The 16758-nt window shown below is 43.0% G+C and overlaps 1 protein-coding gene across 10 annotated transcripts in view; it reads right to left on the reverse strand.

Annotated features, from left to right (window-relative positions):
• Positions 1-16758, reverse strand: part of WNK1 (WNK lysine deficient protein kinase 1) — a 110696-nt gene that overhangs the window by 17609 nt on the left and 76329 nt on the right. For 7 of the 10 annotated variants that reach the window (XM_081878770.1, XM_081878767.1, XM_081878769.1 and 4 more), the window contains 11 exons: positions 15783-16256; positions 14214-14489; positions 13449-13552; positions 11872-12034; positions 10521-10637; positions 9460-9606; positions 9084-9141; positions 8785-8922; positions 6303-7696; positions 3998-4081; positions 1332-1415 (listed from right to left, as the gene is read on the reverse strand). In XM_081878770.1, coding sequence (XP_081734896.1) covers positions 1332-1415; positions 3998-4081; positions 6303-7696; positions 8785-8922; positions 9084-9141; positions 9460-9606; positions 10521-10637; positions 11872-12034; positions 13449-13552; positions 14214-14489; positions 15783-16256 — 3039 coding nt within the window. The remainder of the gene's footprint in view (positions 1-1331; positions 1416-3997; positions 4082-6302; positions 7697-8784; positions 8923-9083; positions 9142-9459; positions 9607-10520; positions 10638-11871; positions 12035-13448; positions 13553-14213; positions 14490-15782; positions 16257-16758) is intronic. The other 3 variants (XM_081878771.1, XM_081878774.1, XM_081878776.1) reach the window with 3 other exon arrangements.

A 16758-nucleotide genomic window follows, 5' to 3' on the forward strand; every position in this document is an offset into this window, starting at 1 on the left:
AGCTTCAGATACCAAAGCAAAGCACTGACGAGTATCCACTGTAGCAAGCCAAGGCCTCTCCTTAAGCAGCCTTCCCAAATCCAGTATTAGCATATGCAAGGCCATCCTGTTTCAAATGATTCTGCACACACCACAGCATCTTAAAGTTGGGGAGGGGAAACCCTGAAAAAACAGCTTTGCTGTTGCTAATAACAGTCGTACCTTGGTTCTCGTACATTTTGGCTCCCAAACACCGAAAACCCAGAAGTGTTCTGGTTTTTGAATGCTTTTTGGAAGCTGAACATCCGACGCAGCTTCCACTTGAGTGCAGGAAGCTCCTGCAGTCAACCGGAAGCCACGCCTTGTTTTTTGAATGGTTTCAGGAGTCAAACGGACTCCCTGAATGGATTAAGTTCGAGAACCAAGGTTCCACTGTACAGGCCTTATATTTCATATAACACAATTTGTTTTCCATACAACTCCATTGCCTGTTTTCATAGTTGGAGAAAATGCTAGTTCTCACTGAGATGGTAAAATTGTGTCTGGGCTGCAGGTGGAGGTTCACATGACTGAATACTATTCCACACGCAAAAAACTTCAACACAGAAAACTTTTTAGGAGGGAAAAATGTGTCTTATAGTGCGAAAAATACGGTATATATAAAGAGTAGAGAATGGTGTATGTAATTATGAGGAACATAGCATGATGTAGGGCCTGCACATACACGGAGGAATACATAGACCTCTACATGTATAAATGGAGTCTAAAATAAGGTATGTGGTGCCTATTTTATACTGAAGGGGTAGTAAACATGATTGATTTGAATAAAATCTGGAGGGCAACTCTCACCAGACCCAGCCAGCATGGCCAACAGCCGGGGTTGATGCAAGTTGTAGCCAACAATATCTGGAGGGTAGCGCATTGACCACTCCTGCTTTTCCATTTAAAAAAAGAACACAAGAATCAGGTTCAACCACAATTAAAATACTACAAAACAAACAGTATGGAAACAGGCAATAAACCAATGACACCTTTGTTCTAAGCCAATAATCTATTTTGTCCCTGGTGCCTCCACTCATCATAGCTGCAAGAGACGACTGCCTCTCCCAATCTCTAAGCAAAGAATCCTGCTTCCCTCGTTAGCCACATAAATACTTGTACTCCAGAGCTTGTGGTGGGCCAAATGAAACCAACTGCTTCTTGCTCACCCCTCCAGCCCCTGGAAATGAATCTTGCAAGTTGTAAGCCCTTAGTAAACATGTCCCTTCTGCCCTGGGCTTCCATCACACAGAAGCAGTGCAGACGCAGATGGGCATGTTGAACTTTTTGGTCACTAGTTCAGCAAAACTTACACCGGCAGGAGCTGATGTTGGAACATTTTCTGGACTCAAGGCTCTTCTCAGCTGGGCATCCAAATCCTCCAGAGGTTGCTGGGACTGCAGGAAGTAGGAACAGTTAGCTGTTGCCCCTTTAAACCTTGCTATACATGTAACATCTAAACTATTGTGAATTCTACAACAGAATTCTGAAGTGACATCAGAAATTCAATGATTAAGCAGAAGACCACAATATGATCATCTTTTAATCATAGAACATTCACGAATGTGACTTTACTTCACCATAATGTCATTTACGACAACATACAATGCAGCAGTCAAGCTTCTCGGAAGCTAATCAATTTCATGTTTTTAAAGAAACCTAGTGAAGAGTCCAGAACTTGTGTGTTTGTGTATTCCACAGCCCTCAGTCACTTAAGACACACACAAAGCCTCCTTCAGAATAATCCTGTGTGGGCACCTTGGAAACTACTTTATTGGGATAAATGTTTGTAGCCAACAGCCTACTTGAGGTGTATAAAGTGAACTGAAAATGGACTGCTGCTTACATGATATATACCCAGAGTTGAGATGCACTAAACTTTCAGAGAACAGTTATTTCCAGTTTTCAACAGCTATATGGCAGGAAATAAGAGGAGAGATAAATGGGCACATTGTATGGTATTCAATTATGCTTTACTCAGTGTAGAACATTGAAATTAATGGACCTAAATTAGTCATGTTCATTAATTTCAATTGGTCTACTCTGAGTATAGCTTAGTTGAATTTCACCCTTAATACAAGCATCCTTGAGCCAGTCAGGTGACTGTTGAGATGTCAGATTCCCATAATACTCTGGGCTACATTTTTCTACCCATCCAACATTTAACACACTGTCATTTACAAAGTTTCCAAAAGAATCACTCCTTACTGCTCAGTAGATGTCTGTTGAAAGCAAACAAGCTACATGATGTTATTATATGACCAATGCAAAATCAACTACAATCAAATCCGTTCAATCCATGTCTTGGCACCTCAATAAAAACCTCCATATAAACCAGTCCTTAGCCTTCATAGGCAAACACAGTTGTTTTATCTACCCCATAATCTAGGAATCAAAGGAACCAGCTCATGTGCATTCATTAAATTTCATCCTTTACACTTCATCCATCTGTTTCAGACCTTGGAGAACATCTCCATGGATTCATTTTGTTTCCCCAAAGTACTAAAATGTAAGAATCTGGCTCTAATTATACACAACTCTGTATTGATGACTCCATACCTCAATCAACTTATGACGGAAGTAGAATATCTGCTATTAGGCATGCAATGCCACATAATATCAGACTAATATTTTTGAGATGTTTCTTTCCATCATGTTTGTAGGACAAAGCCTAGAAATTGCTCTCCAGATAGGTATGAAACCCATTACAGGCCATTGTGGAAACGAGATATTACACTTACCCAAAGTGTGCCTCATCTTACGTTTCCTACAACATCTTAAGCATGGTTAAAGGTAAAGAGACCCCTGACCATTAGGTCCAGTCGTAACCGACTCTGGGGCTCATATCACTTTAATTGGCCAAGGGAGCCGGCGTACAGCTTCCGGGTCATGTGGCCAGCATGACTAAGCTGCTTCTGGCAAACCAGAGTAGCGCACGGAAACACCGTTTACCTTCCCGCCGGAGCGGTACCTATTTATCTACTTGCACTTTGACGTGCTTTCGAACTGCTAGGTTGGCAGGAGCAGGGACCAAGCAACGGGAGATCACCCCGTCACGGGGATTCGAACCGCCGACCTTCTGATCAGCAAGTCCTAGGCTCTGTGGTTTAACCCACAGCGCCACCCGTAAGCATGGTTAGCATTGTGTTATAAAGGAATAGTATGAAAACAGAAAGAGAGGCCTAAGTAAAAGTATAAAAATATACCTTTAATTGCTATAATTTATTCAGGAGTTTGTTTACATATCCAGCCATGAAAATATCATAGCAACATTGACTGATGAGGTGACTAAGGTTAGTTTAGAACAGGCATCCTCAAACTCAGCTCTCCAGCTGTTTTGGGTCTACAATGCTAACCCCAAGAAAGTACAATTAGCATTAAACTAGTGCTCATGAAGTTCAGCAGCTTTTATTTCTTTGTGGGGCTTGGACATTGGGGCACAGCATTCTTCAAAGGAAAAAAGGAGTATTAAATGAAGAAACCATTTCAATTTTTATAAAAGAAAGGGTAAAGGTAAAGGTACCGCTGCCCGTACGGGCCAGTCTTGCCAGACTCTAGGGTTGTGCGCCCATCTCACTCTATAGGCCGGGAGCCAGCGCTGTCCGCAGACACTTCCGGGTCACGTGGCCAGCGTGACAAGCTGCATCTGGAGAGCCAGCGCAGCACACGGAACGCCGTTTACCTTCCCGCCAGTAAGCGGTCCCTATTTATCTACTTGCACCCGGGGGTGCTTTCGAACTGCTAGGTTGGCAGGCGCTGGGACCGAACGACGGGAGCGCACCCCGCCGCGGGGATTCGAACCGCCGACCATGCGATCGGCAAGTCCTAGGCGCTGAGGTTTTACCCACAGCGCCACCCGCGTCCCTAAAAAAGAAAGGTTACTCGGTGTAAAAAAAAGTATAGAAAGAAATAACATGCAATAGGGTTTAATTTAAACATGCTCTTTGAAAAGGGGAAAAAAGAGAAGCAGATATAGCACCTGAGTTAGTGTAGGTCCTGGAAAGGGTGGCAGCGGCTCACTGGCTGGAGTGCCAGCTGGAAGTTCAGAACCTACCAGTGGCCCCTATGAATAGATGGTAAAATTCAAGTTCAGTCACAGAAGAAAAAGATTGTAACATCATATGGAAAAAAGAAAATTCACTGTAGAAGCTTTAATACTGAAGGAGTACCATTAACAAAATAGAAACAAATTTTGAGACAATGTGCTTTGACTCAACCACCACAAATGCTAAAACATGGTCCAGCACTTGGGACGCTTTGCCACCTTTTTCTGACTTCCCATTTCCATAGTGTTGCCCCTTCTCTGCTCACTCCCTAGCAACTGCTTATCTCTCACTAACCCTGGTACAGATTTCCTACCCTCCTACCTGTTACTGGATTGATAGTGGGATCTGGGTTATTTGACTGTAAACATAAAGTGTAGCGAAAGCTATTAGAGGGAACACAATCAACCCCTGTATTTAAGGGCAGTTTGAACAAGGCAATACACAGCCAAGTTTTCACAGAATCATAGAGCCATTAAAATGAATGAACGTTACTAAGGGAGCAACTAATTTCAACAGGTCTACTCTGAGTAAAACTTAGCTGACTACCACCCAGACCAGGTAAAGGCTCTCAAAGGTCAATGCCAGAGTTGCCTTTATACTCATTTCATACATGGACCTTTTTCTACTCATGTTAATTTCCTATATGAAAACTACTCTACGCAGAAGCTTGTAAACTCATGTGGCAGTTTTATTTTGTTTTGTAACACGTAATACTGTACCTAGTTTTCCAGCAGACTAATTGCGGCATAAAATAGTGTCATATGTGATATAGCCCCAAGTGGAGGAAAATACTTTTAGCAGTCTTCTCCAAACAATTCTTAAGATAACACTGTTATCTCAGATACTGATTCATGAGACATAGTTAGGCACAGCAAACATTACAGAAATCCACAGTGCCTAGTATTACAATCTTATGGCACTTATGCTTAGAAACCTATTACCATTCTACAACAAAGCATCTGTTGTAGCCATTTTGATAGAAACTACTGAATGTGTATTATTGTTTACACACCATGCTATACTGAGAGGAAAAAACCTCTCTTCCCATGCAAGTAGTTTGCAGTATGGCATGTCTCAAGCCATCCTTTGATGCGAAAGTACATTCAGAAGGTCTGGCTAGCTAAAGTAAGTATTTGTGGATTACGGTTACTGTAATTATTTGCAAGGCTGATCAACCAAAAGTGTAAAAAGGAGCTAACAAATGGATGGATGGTGCATGTTTGGGTTTAGTTGAATTCATAAAAACTAGCAGTCTACTGGGTGTTTTATTAAAAGAAGGTTGAACATGCAAAATGCAAGGAAAAACTCAGCTAAGTTACAAAAAGGTTGTTAGATAAGAGGCAGTAGAATGAAGCACATCAGTCTCATAGCAAAGTTAGACAGAACATTCCAGCGACTTCCGTATGTAATAATAGAAATGAAAGTTTAAAAGGTAAGGTGTGGGATCTCTGAACACTCTCTCATCTCCCTCTTAAAAACACATAGCTGTACAAATTTCAGCCTGGAATAATCAATGTGTACAGTACTTTTTGGCAACATGAATGAACTGAAAGTTAGTGCTATCTACTTTTGACACTGGACAGTTTTAGGAAACAATTGACTACACAATCTGATACAAATTTCTGTGAACACCACAAATCTTTTCCAACTGTAGTTTCCCCTGTAGAATTTATATCGATGGCACAGCCCATGTTTATCATAGAACTACAGTTAATATGTCAAGTGTGCCATCAGACTACAAATCCTACTACATACTTTGGCACTTAAAATCTCCTCTATTTACTGAATGTACATGCCACAAAACAGAACTCATATGCCCACCCAAAAACAGCTAACAATATGTGTACATGCATGCTCCACATGCATGTTTCTTGTTACATCTTAATAAATTGACGCTCAGCTGCAAACTGCAACAATTGTCTCAATGTTGGTCAGATGTTTGCCTTGCATTTGAAGAAGTTGCCATGGCTATTGGCCACCCAGAATGTGAATTGAAATGAAAACAGCCCATGGTGCTAGTGATACATTATTTCTTCCTTGTTTTGTACACAATGAGGTCATGGCAAGCACCAATACTTAAGAGGTATGCAAACAAATGGGGGAAAGAACAGCTGAATTAAAGCACTAAATGCACAGAACTGACCATGGAAGGAATAGCTAAATGTTCCAGGTCAGTCTTAGAAGGCTCCTAGCTTAGGATATTTTAAAACGCATTCATAAGACCACTGGATTCCTTACCGGTGCCCTGCTAAGAGGTGGCTTTGAAGGAGGTGTCCCTGATTTGGCTGTTGCTGAGGCCGTACTGCATGTTGTAGTAGTAACACAAGTGACTGGAGTGCCTGCTTGCCCCGGTGTGGCTACTGGAGTCGCAATAGGTAAGCCTGTTGGACCAAGAATCAAACTGGCTGGTGGTATACTGGTACTTGCAACAGGTGCCGCAGGTTTTGTGGGCGCAACAGCAGTGGTCGGCAAGCCAGGCATAACTGTAGTCTCCACCACCAGTGATGTCTCCAGGGATACCGATGGGTGAGCTGCTCCAACACCGCCATGCTCACTGAAAAGGGACCGGAGTTTTTCTTCCAAAGTCTTTATGTCATCTATGCCGGGTGCTTTGGGTTGACTGTCAACATCCCCTTCCAGGCAGTGAGTATGAGGTTGATTGGCTAATGGAGCTGGTTGAGGCTGAGTATGTATTAAAGTCTGCTGGACTGCAGGGACATTCGTTACTGGTTGTGCCAATGGCAGAATGCCAGGTAATACTGGGGTAGAGACAGCACCTGCTGCCGCACCTAAGCTAGATGAGGTAACTGTGGGTGGGATGGGTAACGGCTGCGAGATGGAGCTAGATATGCTTGATGCTACTGCAGAAGATATAGGTACAGAAACAGGCGCGGGCAGTCCACCTCCGCTGACTTGCTGTGGTTTTTCCGGTGACTGTTCGGTTTTTGACCTTGGCTGCAACACACTAACTACCACCATTTCAGCTAGGCTGGGTACAGAGCCGCTCGTGTTCAACTGAGAAGACTGTGAAACCACGCTCTGTGCCGAAGACACAGGGACTGAAGTTTGAGAAACGGCCGGGGCAGCACTGCCAGCACCAACCTGTTGAGATGTCGCAGTTGGTGCCACAACTCCCGATATTGTAATGCTAGGCCTTGTCGTTCCGGCTTGTGGCAATGTTAAAGAAGCAGGGGTGCTAACACTAGGAACAATTTCCCCAACAGCAGAAGCCGCCTGGGATGCAGTTGTGGACAAAGAAGAAGGTGCACTGACGCTGGAAGGCACTCCGCTAATTGACTGTGACTGCAACCCTGGTGGTGGAGAGCTGGAGCCTGGCAATTCTTCACCCGACGGAAGCCCTGCTGTCACTTTTTCTGTTGCTGGTAAAGAAACACCGGTGGTGGAAGGAACTGAGGCAGAAGGAGCAGGCACCGATGTTGGTGGCAGCCCCCCATTCATGCTTGAACTTAGGCATGGAAAAGGTGGCACAGCCTGGTTAAAAACTGGGGGAGCTGTACTTGGTCCTTCCGTCATTTGAGCGTGCTTGAGCTCGGAGAAAGCTTGTTGCAGACTGAGTGAAGATGCAGAGTGAGAGAGATTCATTCCAGGGCCATGAGATGGAGAAGCAGCAACTGCAAGGAAGAGAGGCAAAGTCAGTTTCTCTGCAGAAACTTACTGGGTGGTAGTTAACGAAGTTTTACTCGGAGTAGGCCCACTGAAATCAATGGGCCTAACTTCGATTTCTGAAAGATATCAAAGGCCATAAGTACTTTCTATAGCAAAAGATTTTTGCACTGACTGCATCTTCATTTTCTACCTAAAGGAAACTTGGGGGAAGGAGGAACACTGTGGCAAAATTAGTTGTTTTTCTGATTCCCCTGCTCCCACAGGTTTCAGCAACGGTGAACTACCACAAATTCAAGTCACCGAGGCTTATAAAGTACTGGAAACAAGCATATATATGCAAGATAGCTTATGGATGCAAGAGGCAGCTAGATACCCCTTTATGACTAGGAATCCTAATTTTCTATTTCTAACAGTATAACTTTCACAGTACTGCACACTCAAATAGATGGCAACAGTTTATGCCATGCTAATAAAGAAAGAAGGTAGGTTTACTTTCATTTTACCTATATATTTTTACCACAAAGATGGGGAAACTGCAGCCCTTCAGGTGCAGCTGATCTACAACTCCCATCATCCTTGGCTCTGTTAGCTGGGGCTGATGGGAGTTGGTGTCTAACAACATCTGGAAGGCCAATGGTTCCCCATCTTTGATTTACAATATTTACAAGCCACCCTACAATAAAGTTCTCAATGCAGCTCACAATAAACAATAAAACCATTCAAAATCCCAACATAAAAAAATACAAAAGAGTCAGATGAAATAAAAACATGTTAAAGCTACAGCAAATGAAACCACCTGGATGTTTTGATTTTTTAAAAAATGCATTCGCCTGGTGCTGACACCAAAGTGGTCACCAGGCAAGGACATTCTCTCCCCCATAGCCACCGGCTGCAGCTCATTTGGCTGGAGACACTGAGAAGGGCCTCTGAAGAAGAACCCAACACACAGGTAGGTACACATGGAGAGAGACATGCCTTTAGAAACAAATAATAAATTCATTATTGATACAAGCCCCGTAAAACTGTTTCCTTGAAATCCACACATTCTGTTAGTGGTAAGAGCAGGCTGTGTTGGGAATGGTGATTAACTCACCTATATCAAGCAGCTCACTTTCTGATGGGATAGAAGTGAAAAATCTCTGTTCTCGTAACCTACTTTCGGGTACAGGGCTGACAATAAACCGTCTTCCAGCAGAATGGACAACCTGCGTCAATGAGTTAGGAGGAACACCTAAAGTAACAGAGAAAAATGTAGGATTACAGTTGTGCAATTTCCTACTGAGCTATGTACAATCTACCACACGGTCCTGAATCATGCCATGACTGTCTTATACTACACCTAGAATACAAACCAGCAATAGAAGATTGTTAAGAGAATTCAATAGCCCTTACCTATTCTTTGTGGCATAGAAGACACAGGATCTGGCTGTTTGAAGTCTCCATCCAATTTCTGCAACAAATGAAATGATTATTTTTCTGCATAATCCCAGCATTCGACCACTAAATACACTGATGGCCATGTCTGGGTGAAATGGTAAATTCTGGTTTAGTTCTAGGTAAACCTACTCTGGAGCTTGTGAACTCCCTTCCACTTACACAGCCAAGGAGAAGTTGTTTCATGGCTTTCATAATTTCTTTATCATTAAGACTTTAGCTCAAGTTGATAGATAACTTTTGCCAAGACTGCTTGTTGGAAGAAAGAGCAGTAGAAAGACGCATAGACCTTGTGGCAGAAGGCATGAGTGCAGACAGTAAGATAAACCCTTACCTGGTTATGCATACTGTCCATGCTCTGGTCACCTTCTGGTTCCCCACTTGCATCCTCACTGAGCATTTCATCTGCCTTTTCTATGATGTCACGCACCTGCTCTACAAATGAATCTCTCTCCATTGCCAAGATGAATTCATTTTGCACCTGCATGAAATTTTGAATTGTGGTAAGTACAGACATGTCACCTTCCACTCACCTGAGCAAGTAACAGCAGCAGTTCAGGCGGACGCACCAAATGGAAAACTATGCAGCACTATGGCAGTTACAGATGCTGCCCTTTCTCTCCTATCCTAAAAAGGAAAACTAGCCTTCCAATCTACAAGTACTGTACTAGTTTGAACACTTTTTGTAAATCACTTTGAGGCATTTCTCTCTCTCTCTCTCTCTCTCTCTACAATTAAGCGATGTAAAAATTTTATGAAATAAAAAAATAAACTGGTGAGATAGTGAACTCAACTATGCCCAGCTTTGGTCACAGAGACACTCGCCAAATCTGCTGCTTTCTGTCTTCTGCAAACGTGACTGCATCTCTTGCAGTGATAACAAGAGGGAGGGATAACCAATCTAAACAGAGGATGAACAGCTATATTCTCAGTAATCATGGAGTTTACTGGGGGCCTTCCATTATGTTACTTGATAGACTAAATACTTCGTATATAATTTCCCAAACATTCAGTAGTTATGGAAACAAATATTAGAGGTCTGATTTCCCCCCAAAATAAAAATATGCATTCTGCTTTTGGGCTAGCCAGTTGCCCCTTCCGGATCATGGCCCTTGAGTGCAGAACAGTTGGACAATTGTTTGCTCGAAGAAATGATAGTTCTGAGAAAGAAGTTGATTCATGTCTTCAACTGTTTGATTTAAGCAAGTACTAGCCTACATACAGCAACTTCAGACATTCGTTAACCAGCAAACTGTGGCAAACTCAGCAGACACATTACAACAAGAACTGTGCTAAAAACAAGCGCTTGGAGAAAGCAAATTCAGTAGTAATTAAATATTAGGTACTGAAGCTAATATTTGAACACAGAATTAAGCTTCCATCTGAACTGCTTACCATGATAGAGGCTATTTCCTCTGGATTGTCACCATCCAAGTCAAATTTGAAAGTAACCATTTTTCTATTGTGAGTTTCTAACTGGCATTCCACAACACGGTCTCCTTTATTTGAAACCTGGAACAGACAATTCTGTTATTCAAGATGAGAAGTAAACACAATGGAAGAGAATGATAGCTGTAGATGGGCTGGGAGCAATATAGAGGCAGGAAAATACACAGATGAAATTATCAAGAACCACCAGGGATTTTCCCCACAGCCATAAATGGACTGAACAAGGCATTCAGGGGCATGGGGGGTTGAATTCAGTCTTCTCCCATAAAAGTGAAATTCCATATATTACAAGGGGACAGAGTTGTCTGGTTCACACATAACATGAAGCCATGGTTTATTAAACACAGGCGAGTAGTATACTTATGGTACATTTAGTGCCAGCAAACCAGGATCTGAAACCATGATTTGTTACTGACTTGCAAACCTTGGTTTCTTTTAAATATGGCTTTGTGTTATGTGTGAACTAACCACCTTCCTTGACCATGATTTGTCTGGCCTCTCCACCCCAGAAGCTCACCAAGCTAGAAAGGTATGAGAGCAGCTGGAAGGAGGTGAACTTGGGGAAAACAAGCAACAGTCTGATTGTCTATGTGACAGCTCATAGTTTGTTAAATGAACCATGGCTTAGCGCTGTGTGAATAAAGCCATTCTCTTCCCCCCCTGTCCCCCTGTCCCCCCTCACACACATACATACACCATCTTAAAATATGGTGGAAGCTTGATGGGGACACAATAGTTGCACAACTCAATATATGCCATCTTAAGCAAAACAAACAAACACAGAGAAACACAATAGTATAACCCAATGTAAGAATTTAGGACAGAAAAAGCAGCACAGGAGAACAATTTGTCAAGAGGTTAGAACAGTGACTGAATTCAGATATAATGAGAAACCTTGGTTTGTTGTTATGAAGAGGGGCAGAGACAAGCCCTTGGCTCACACACTCCCTCCTCCCCTTCCTCTGCATGCAAAGTGAGATATGAAGCTTTAGATTCTACTCAATAGCAAACCAAAGCTTACCTACAAACCTGGATCAAACTATACTTTATAATGCTGGTTTGAGCAAATCATAGTTTGCTGTTAACTAATAAGCAACATTTCTAATCTCCTCCCCTTGCATGCAGGACAATGGGAGGGGAGAGCACTTAAGGCCAAGATTTTTGCGTACTCTAATAAACAGAGTTTTAATAAACTATGCACTAAAACAGAGGTTTTAAAACACAGTGGACTGATTCAGATGTAACACTAAACCATAATTCAGCACTATACAGTGCAGTATCACCAAAAGAAACTCACATTAAGAATTCTCAGTTTGGGACGTGTAGTCTTCTCATGCCGAGAGCGGCTGCGCACTGACTTCCGATAATGCCGTTTCGTAGTCCTCCCTTCATGTCTACCACTAGATGCTGGAACACTTTCATTGCAGTCACTTAAGCCTGAAGCAACATCTGAATGTGCACTACAGAAAAACAGACAGGGAAAAAATCAGCCATTTTTTACCTGTAATCCCCCCCCCCCCACTTCCTTTCCATGCTGAGTATCACTCTCAGCAAATCAAGGAATGTAAGTAAAATGCTCTTTAGAAAATCCTACCACTACATGCTGATAAAGATGATTAAATCTGCACTAGTGAAATGAGGCTCAAATGTGTTTTTTAATTAGTCATTAAATGCCTCTCTTGTATATTTCATCAGGAGTTTCCAAACTGTGGCTTGTGGACCACTAGTAGTCTGTGGCCTTCATTCAGGTGATCCACAGCATGTTTGTGGATTTGTGGTTGAACGGGGAAACAGTACTTTTCATTGCCTTAAACATTCATAATGTATTGATTATTACTTGTATGTTCATTGCTTCTTTTATTTCTTATATTATATTTTATATTACAGTTTTAATTCCACAGACTTCAAATTGTAATACATGCAACCCCCCCCCCCTTTACACACATTCAATATATGTGCAACTGCGCACATGTGCATTGAGCCAAACCCGCAAGGGATGTGTGCAGCAACTCAGAACATAACCCTGCAAAAATGGAGGGTTGCCTTACAATAACATACAGTGGGTGCTCGGGTTGCGAACGTGATCTGTGTGGGAGGCATGTCTGCAACCCACAGCACCGCGTCTGCGCAGGCATGGTTGTGATTTGGAGCTTCTGCGCATGTGCAAAGCACGATTTAGTGCTTCTGCACATGCACAAGCGCTGAAACCCGGATGTAGCCCGTTCTAGTACTACCGGGTTTCGACGCGTCCGTAACCCGAAAATGCGCAACCTGAAGCGTCTGTAACCCAAGATATGACTGTACAATATATAAGAAGTACAAGAAGCAATTAAATGCAATTTTAAAAAAACATACAGCATCTACCGCAGCACATTACAATTTCTATAACAAGCATAAAAATAATTAAGTAGTTTACCAAGACCCTCACCAATTTTCTGTAGGGGGGAAAGTTTGGGAATCACTATGCTACATGCTTTAAGAAAGAGTCACCTTTTGAGTCACTCACAGGAAAGACACAGGCCATTTTTAATAGGGTGCTGCAACGGGTAAGGTATAGTTAAGTTAGGACATTATGAGCCTGGTACAACTAGTGTCTGAGCAGCCTTGCTGTAATTCAGGAAAGGAGTAATCAGCTACAATTAGAGATGGGTAACCTGTGACCCTCCAGAGGTCTCATCAGCCTCAGCCAGCATGGCTGATTGTCAGGGATGATGGAACTGGAGTCAAACAAGTTCCATGCCCCAGCTTAGATGTCAAGGGCAGATGTTAAGAGTTCACATGCGAAGAGTCCGCCCAAATCAGAAACAGATTAACAGAAGCACCATGTCTGTAATGATAACTATCCAAGTTGAAATGCAATAATTTACTATTTACCTATCTATTGAGGAAACCAATGGGGTTGATTGCGAAGGCTGCTGCTGCTGCTGCACTTGTGGTTGAGTCTCTGCAGGTGCTGTCTGAGTAACTCCAGAAGTACTCTGCAAAAGATAAAGCATTCCCTTCATGCATCTTGTTAAAGAGCTCTTTTTCCAGCCCCATCACAGTCCATCCATCTAGGTAACTAGAAGCTGAAAAGCACACTGTTCTCTCTAGAACATCTTAAAGCATCTAAACATTTCAAATTTTTAACCCCAATTGAGGTTTTCGTGCAAATTTGAAACAAGTTGCCTGGTGAAAGTCAACCATTTTATTTACTACATGATGGTGGCACTACAGCTTGCCATGCAACCAGAAATCTTACTAGCAGAATGTGCAACAGAGAAGCCAATGCAGAGTGCAAAGTCCATTCAAATCTCCCCCAGCTACAGCAAGGCTGCAGGGAACACGTTTGAGGAGAGATTTTTTTCCAGTGACTGTTGAGTACAGCATGTCTTCAATACAATGATTGGCATTACTAGCCAGAAGAGAAGTGCTAGCAAGTGTTTTGCATCTTGGGAGGCCCACTCACTTCCCAACAGCATAGCCAGGGGCAACAAGGTCTCCACATTGGCATCACATTCTGCTGTAAGAGAAATTCATTTTGACGATTAGCATATGATTTTTCAGCTTGCTACCCCAAATGGAAGTGAATTCAAAATTCATGCCCTGAAACTCAGTTTTTAGAATGCACACACACAGCAACATGCATAGTCCATTTACCTCTAATGCTGTCTGCTGGGAAGCTGAAGATGAGACCTGCTGTGCTAAACAGGAAGCAGGCTGTGGCACTTGAACCTGTCCGCCTAGACTGCCCAAAGAAACTAAAACATTCTGCTCCACATAAGGCTGTACCATTGCGGCAAGATAGCCTGGCTGAGCCAGTACATCTGTGGGTAAGGGAGGGGATAGTACTGCAGAAGGGAGGCAAGCAGAGGCCACAGAAGAAGCAATGTTTGAGTCTCCAGTATATTGTGCTGGTAGCCGAGGTGGGAAGCCCTGCGATAAATGAGGAAGCCAAGTTATTGTAATTTAGGGTAATTCAGGGGGAAACAGTATGAAACAGATAGGAAGGGGGGGAAAGCAAGGCAAGCTGCATAGGATTTTTAACTCCCTCCTGCCATGAACTCCTTAGATTTGTTGCACAACTTCCAGGGTAACTTATTTTAAAAAGGAACAAAGCCTACTTGCCTTGGGGTCAATGTTAAATCCCAAGCCATCATGCACTCTGGAACAGCAGTGCACCACACAACTAAAGGGACCTTAAAGCAACCTGTGTACTAAAAAGGTCCTCCCCGTCCTGTTAACTATAAATGCTCCATCAAGTTACCAGGTCTGCAAAGAAGCTGTCAGATGACCAGGCCCCAGTCAAGTCAGAGCAACAGGGCTCCATCTCTTCTAATGCCTGCTTGCCAGTCTCTTTCCAGAGACAAAAAGAGAGGTTTCACTTGTTATTTATTTTTGTTATGCTGTCTACTGAAGACAAGTTCAATATGTTTCCCTAAAATTGGAACATTGGAAATTTGTTTGCTTGCCATGTGTATATCATGGTGCTTCCGCATCTTTCACAATTTAAGTCTTGTTAAGCTTTTTATGCTGTGCTCCAGCTGACAGTCAAAACTGCCTGGCCAGCACTCCAGCAAATTATCACTGCAGCCTGGCAATTTCATAGCTTGAATCTATTAACTGAGATGAAACACCTAGATGCTAGATGCCCTCATCACACTCAAGCATAAGGTAGTAGTGGAATGGAGAACCTGTAGCTTCCAAATGTTGCTTGACTGCAACTCCCATCATGCCTCGTTGGCCCTGCTGGCTGGGGCTGATGTAGTCCAACAACTTCAGGAGAGCTACAGGCTCCCCACCCTGCACTGGTATTTGAGTGGGGAAACTGTGGCCCTTCAGTGATCTGACACTCATTTACATGTCAGTCAACATTACTCTTCCAGCTCAGTTGGTTAGAGTGTGGTATTGATAATACCAAGGTTGCAGGTTCAAGCCCCATATGGGACATCTGCATATTCCTGCATTGCAGGGGGTTGGACTAGGTGAGCCTCAGGGTGCCTTCCAATTCTATAATTCTACGATTCATTCCTCAGTAAAACTACCAATGCGAAAACAAAATACCATTACTAATCAAAGTTGGTTTGAAATCAGGAATTTCCCTTGTATACTGAAAAACCATTTGGCATCTCCTTCCAAAGACTGCAAGTAACTTTTCAGGACATCTTAGCGGACTCTAAAGCACCAGAGGAGCAGAAGAGAGGGACTCTTTCTTGACTGCCACAATACCTGGTACACAGCATCTGTAGGTGGAAGTGGTACTTCAGCAGTTTGTCCAAGTGTGGCTGGCAATCCCATGGGCTGAACAGATGGCTGTAGAAGCTGTGGGAGAACCTGGCCGGACAGCTGCGCCACGGGCTGCAGAAGAGTTGGAAGCTGGCTAGGGACAACAGTTGAACCCACAGGAATAGCAGCTGCTGCAGCAGATGTGGCCAAAGTGAGCAATGGCTGGCTAACACCAGATGCCATGGAGATGGGTAGAGTTGGGAAACCAGGCTGAGCCACTGACACATGAGGTGTTGCTATGGGCATCTGAGAAACTGAGAACTGTGGGTGAAGGGGAGTCTGTAAGGGCGGGCCCATGGGGAGAAAATGAGAGCCAATGGACATGACAGGGGCAACTGAAGGCTGAGGAAGGGAAGGCACTGCCATAGGTAACTGTGTTTCACCTTGGATGATCGGCACTGGCTGGGAAACAGGAAGCTGGGGAGGTAAAGAAAAAGATAGACCTTTAAGGAGAAAGGTTGCAGGAAGCAAGCTTTTAATTGCATTAGTCCAAGAAAAGGGGAGAAATGTTTACACCACACTTAACAGGAGCAGGGAAGGAACATATTTGACAGAGTGGCTGGGAGGGTTACTTCCAATTAGCAGTTTTGGGTGGCCTTTTTTGATGCCTATCTTTAACATTTTGGAGAAATTATCCTTGTTATCAAAGGAGAATTTCAGGATGGAGAAACAAGGTCAAGACACCCAGCCAGATGGGTGGGGTAGTAGTAATAATAATAATAATAATAGGAGTAGTAGTAGTAATATATTATTATTATTATAGCATGGCATCAGTTTATATAGAACACACCTCTAATAACCCCTCATATGGGTGTAGGAGCCTGAGGTCAGGGGGAATTAAAAGCCACTCGACCAACATATAGAGATACTCTTGTTAGTGCCAAAAAGCAGAGCAAGAAATGCAACAGGAAATTTTTCA

This window comes from Podarcis erhardii, assembly GCF_964252035.2.
Source record: "Podarcis erhardii genome assembly, chromosome: 10".
NCBI classification, from domain to species: domain Eukaryota; kingdom Metazoa; phylum Chordata; class Lepidosauria; order Squamata; family Lacertidae; genus Podarcis; species Podarcis erhardii.